Genomic DNA, 6,141 nt, shown 5'->3' with positions numbered 1-6,141 from the left:
TGGTAATAGTGTAAAACACGTCTAACATTACTTTTGATAAGAGAAAAATTTATGATACAACTTTAAGTAAAATTTCTAGAGTGATTTATAGTAACTTGTATGATGTAATTGACTTGATTCTTAAGAATAAAAATCTACATTTCTTTTTTTAAGTATTTTTAAACTCATAAAATTATTTTTTTTAACTTTAGATATATAATTAATTTTAAAATATATATTAACATTAAATTTTATATTAAACTTAATTTTTAAAAACATAAACTAATTTTAAATAAATTAAATTTAAATAATATTAATTTTATTTAAAATATTTATAAATAAATAATATTTTATTTATATTAATAATTATGCAAATACATGTGATCATGGTAGATTTATTAATAAAACATGATCAGTTTATTAAATACATAATAACAACAAAAACAAAAGAAGTGACCACCACCACCTCCACCTTATTTTAACTTAGATTTGGATACTTTAATTTAATTGCTACGTTCATGCTGTACTAACGACACCGTCTCCTACTCCGGCATTTCCTTTTTTTGTGGGATAAAAACCTTGTACAGCTATGCCGCATTTCCCTTTTCCCTTACCGCTAGGAACATTGTTCCGCTCGATCCTCATATATCCTTTTTCACCCCAATTCGTTCCCCATGAATTCTTCACTATCCAATAATCAAGTCCTTTTTCACTGCCATATCCCACCACCACCAGTGCATGATCTAGGGAGGTTCTGCAGTATCCCGTGAAAATACCCTTCCATAACCAAAAGAATCACAAAACATTCACTTATAATATATAGATCGATCTCAAAATCCAAAATATAATAACTTTTCACTACTTACGTACCGAGACATAATTTTTGAATTCCTTGCCATAAGCTTCAATGCCAACGCTGATGGGCTGCTGTGCGACAGCTTTCTTTAAACTATTTTCGTCGTAGGGTGGTACTCTTTCCCAACCGTCTATGCTCACCACCTTTGATTTCATCTGCAATCAATCAACCAAATGGTTAGCTAGACAGACTTATAAAAATTAACAAGCCCCAAAGTCAAGCTCATGATAACCTTAGTGGCATTGCAGGTGCCTTTGGCTTCTCGATAAGGATAATCCTTTTCCGTGTCTATACCACCATTGCGAACAATGAATTGGAATGCAGTAAGAATGTACCCGGCTAAGCAGCCTAGGCTAGCTCGATCGCAGTCAATAAGTTCTTGCTCCGACAAATCAATCAGTTGTCCTGTTACTATCTTGTTGATACTTTCCACCGCTGCAATCGCCGAGAAAGCCCAACAACTTCCTAATATTTTAAAAAACAACACAAACAAGATCAAAATATATATATGAACTCAAATTGTTCCAAAACTATATTTTTTAACCTCATTTCTTCGCATCCTTAACTAGAATTTACCATATAATAAAATCATGACATTTACTCCAACATGAGGTATCTTAAATGAGAATCAAACCTGTGATTTTAGTTATATTATTCATATATATATTTTTGTAATTAATTTATTAAAAAGCTAGTGAATTGAATTGTTCTAATACTATTAAATTATTTTCATCTTAGGCACCTACTTTTGACTTTATATTTTTATCAAATTGTTCCAAAATTGTTAAATTACTCTGAGACAAATATTTTTTACTTTTATTTTGTTCTCTTTAAAAATGGAAATAGCCGAAACTATAGATAAAGAAAAATTAATCTACATAATAGTCAAAAAAAAAATATAATTTATTATATATCAAGTATTATATATCACAATATTTTTTTTATAACAATAATACTAGTTATCTTCTCTGGGATTAAAAAATAAAAGTAGCAGCTTTCAAACCTTGATTTTCGAAAACCTTTTATCTTATTAGTTAGTCTGCTTTCCGACCTAAAAAGTCTGTTAATTGAAGGAAGAATTATAGCTAAGTTTAATTGATATTGACTAAAATCCACTTATAGAATTAGTTATCTTAGTTGTTCAATAGTTTGATTGAATGACTTGGAGTCATACTAACTTTCTAATTTAGAAATCTTACGCATTTTCCCTGGTTCTTAATCGGTGAGACGGCGCCTTTCGTCCTCCAATCAACCGACTCCGGGAGAATTTCACCTGATGACACAGCATACCTTTGGCTGTCCAGCTCTGACTGGACAGATTGGGGATCGGCATCATATTTCATGCCGAGGTAGTAGGATCGGTACTCTTCATCGGTCAGATCGGAAAACACGTTCAATCCAACCTTGTAGGTCCGGTTCTCGGAGTTATGAGCATCTATGAAGACCAAATTATCCTTAAAAATTTCGAAACGTTTTTCAAATTCATCTATTCCGTTGTACACTTTTCCATTCTCTACCATCCACTTTTTGTAAATATTCATCATTTCTTCGTCGGTTCTGGATTTTGATTGGTGATTGTTATCATACTCGATGATTGACATGTCCGCCATCATGAGGCTGAGGGAGGCGGAGAAGAGGGCTAGGAAGAGGAGGAGGATGGTGGTGGCCGGAGTAGTCATGTTTAATTAATGGTGCGAGTCTAAAGAATGAAATGAGGATTATTTTATAGATGAATATATTTATTATTTAAATATTTAAGAGAATATTTTATTCAATTATCTTCTTATTGTTTTTTTATTTATTTATATTTGAGTTATTAGGATAGGCCTGATTTTTTTTTTAAATATAATTATCATTAAATATTTACTTATAATTTAACAATCATAATTACCAAAAATAAAATTAAAATGCTGATTTGACATTTAGTAAAAAAAATGTTGAATAAAAGAAATTAAACTTTATTTGATATTTAAATTTTTGATAATTTTTTATTAATTGTTTTTACTGTTTATTTATTTATTAGGATTATTTTTTAAATATAAAAAATATACAAATAACAATAAATTATCTGAGCGAGTGTCGAATGTCCTACAAGGAGATTGTATACTATTCTCATATGCTTGTACATTATGTACATTCTCACAATATCGCAAATATATTATGTAATTTTACCGGAATCTAATAAGTTAGGTTGAAGACTAACATTAGTTATTGAGATAGGTATAGGGATGAATGACTAAAAAAAACCTTATTTACAAGATATATTTATATCCCTATAATTTTTTAATGTATTATCTAGCTAGTTGAAAATAAATCGGAGAACATTTAACAATGAAAGTATGTTCTTAAGAATTATTTACAATGTCTTCCGATATGAGATTCGAAAACTTATGAATTTATGTAAAGACATTAGTGTTCTTCTTGAAACATTTAAACTAATTAATTGTAGTATGTTTCTTAATTTATTTTTGCTTTATAAACTTTTTTTTCATATGTATATTTTTGTTGTTGTACTTATAAGTGTTTTTTTTTTATTAAATGGATTATTTTTTTAAAACAAAGTATAAACATTTATAAATAATAATATAATTGATAGTTAGATACATTATCTTGTTACATGGGTTTAGAAAATTTATTCAAAAAAGTTTTAAATTTATAGAAATTTTGTTTGATGTTGTTATTGTTTTGCCAAATTTAAGTTTTTACAATATTATTTGTTATTGCACCCTACAATAAGAAACACTCCTTTTATGATTCTTGATTATGATTGGAAATCACAATATTATAAATTTGGATCATTTGAAAGATAAATTTTACATAAAAAAATGTTCTGAATAAACTAATATTTTTTAATGAAATTTTAGTTTACACATAAACATCAATAACTTTTTGAACATTACTCTAACAAAATCCAATTTACAAATCGGCCTTAAGCTACTAATTTATTCCTTTATAAATGAGAAGATATTTTTCAAGAAATAACTTCATTCTGTTTTTTTCCACTTAAATTAGATGAACACGACCTCTACAATTCTATAGTCTCTTATTTTTATTTAATATATTTTTATGGAACTTAAATATTATATTTTGCTCTCATAGACCAACACTGTTTTAAATTTTTAATTGTATTAAATAATTATTTTGATTTTTTAATTTAACTCGCTAAACTTTTTTAAAATTATTGACATATTCAAGATATTGGGTTGTTCATACCCTTCCATTATATTTGAAATTTATACCAACAATTTATTTCATCCACTTAAAACTCAACTCAAACCAATTTTATGGACCTAATTTTAGTTAAGAGATAATAAATATAGTGTTCCCTATACATAAAACTGAGTTTTAAATATGTTCATAAAAATAATTTTGTTTGAAATTGCTTTCTATACATGTAGTTTTGTTTGAAATTTTTTCTTATATATTTATTTTTATTTGAAATAGTTAGTATTTCAAACGGTACAAAGTTAAGAATATAACTCCAAATATGAATAATTATTATTTTATGACCGAAATTTAAACCATCTTCATAACTAATTTAAAATTATTGATCTCTTAAGATTTCAACTAGGTTGGGTTTCTTAGATTTAGATTATAACTTATTTTAACTAATAAATTTATTTCGTTTTCAAGTCAAATTAAATTCATTCTCATTAAGGGATAGCCCCTTTTGGTGTAAATTATGTTTAGTCGGTGATTCAAGTCTATTAAATTTCGTATTACAATATCATATTTAATATTTCGTAATCTCTATCATATTATTTATATTTTAATTATAAAATTATTTGATATATTTCTCTCTTTCAATATCAATATATTTTATTATTTAAAGATGATTTTGAAGGCATGACACAAGCACACAATATCTAAATATGGAGGAAATGAAAAAGTAACAACATCGACATCGCCTTAGTTTGCAACATCTTTATCTAAAAATGGAAAATAACATAAGCATTGTTGTTAATTTGTTGACAAAGTGTATAAAGAAATACCACAAAGAGTCGTGAATTCACGCGTTCGTCAAGAAAATGATAAAATGAATTCCACGAATGGTCGTAGATTCTAAACTTAATGGTATTCGCACGTTCATAGACAAAGGATAAAAGATCTCTGAAAAGAGATGTGAGCTCTAAGTTAGTGACATGCGTGTTTTCATTAACGAGTGATAAAAGGATCCTTGAAAAGAGACGTGATCCCTAAGTTAGTGACGCACGTGCGTTTGTTGATGGAGGATAGAAAGATTTTCACGAAGATTCATGAATTTCGTATTGAATGAAACACGTGTATTCATTGATGGGGATATAAAGGATAAAGAATCTTGGATTCAAAGTTGAATTTCCGTAGAAGAATAACAATAAAGGCTTTATAATAAGTCGTGGATCAATATTTGTGTGTTCGTCGACAAGAAATCGAAAGAATTCTAAGAAGAATTGTGGATTCTGAGATAAGTGAAGCACATTCATTCGTCGATGGATAGAAGGAATTCTACAGAGTCATGAATTATGAGCTAAGTGTAGTTCGTTTGCTTGTCAATGAAGAATAGAAAGACCGCTACGAAGGATATTGGATTAAGAGTTGTACGATGCTTAAATGTTTATTGGATGTCTCCTCAATTATGTAGTACGCTTCTATGGTGAATAGATTCGTCGAAAGAGGGCGAGATGGTTTAAAGAGTAAACCGAAAGAGTAGTACATGTTACTCATATACATGTATGTCCTAAACGTAGAATAAACAGTCATTTTTCATTCATAAAAATATTGAGTGTATTAAAAGAAGTTACATTTTATTTAAGTGTGTGGATAAATCAAAAACAATTACAAACGCATACACCCCTCAACATCAAAGTTAAATTTTAAAAGCATTAAAGGAAATTTAAGTCTTTGTCGTTTTGCTTCCTTGTCTTTGACATGTTCCTCTTATTTGATGTCCACGGGATGATGTCCTCTTCTTGATAGATTTATTTTTTTAGTCTGAATGGTCAATGTTCGAACGTTTTAACATCAATGAATTTGTGTAATAAAGAATTAAAGACAATAACTCGTTAAGTTAGACTTTTTATATTTTTATTTTGTTATGTTTTTTGTTTTTATTGTTTTTATATTTTTATAAAAAAAAATCATGTTTATTAAATGGATAGAATGTACTCATGAGAACTTATTTATATCCATATTCATACACGTATTTACATATATAGTAGTCAGATAACTAATAAAAAAAATATTACGATGTGGATTTAATGTTCGGGCACGGCGATTCAACGACTAGTAGAAATGACGTAGGAATTTTGTTATATGACTTCCATGAC

At 28.0% G+C, this 6,141-nt stretch overlaps 1 protein-coding gene across 1 annotated transcript; it reads right to left on the bottom strand.

Annotated features, from left to right (window-relative positions):
- Positions 1-360: 360 nt before the first annotated feature.
- LOC124922309 (zingipain-2-like) lies at positions 361-2,515 on the bottom strand. The gene is made up of 4 exons (XM_047463044.1): positions 2,035-2,515; positions 1,068-1,301; positions 850-990; positions 361-756 (listed from the first exon to the last, which is right to left on the bottom strand). Exons 1-4 carry the CDS (start codon positions 2,512-2,514, stop codon positions 496-498), a joined length of 1,116 nt encoding a protein of 371 aa, XP_047319000.1. The 5' UTR covers position 2,515; the 3' UTR covers positions 361-495.
- Positions 2,516-6,141: the final 3,626 nt, after the last annotated feature.

The sequence above is a fragment of the Impatiens glandulifera genome, chromosome 1 (genome assembly GCF_907164915.1).
Source record: "Impatiens glandulifera chromosome 1, dImpGla2.1, whole genome shotgun sequence".
In the NCBI taxonomy this organism is placed as follows: domain Eukaryota; kingdom Viridiplantae; phylum Streptophyta; class Magnoliopsida; order Ericales; family Balsaminaceae; genus Impatiens; species Impatiens glandulifera.
The sequence above is the reverse complement of the archived record's forward strand: the minus strand, read 5'-3'. Positions and strand labels throughout refer to the sequence as shown.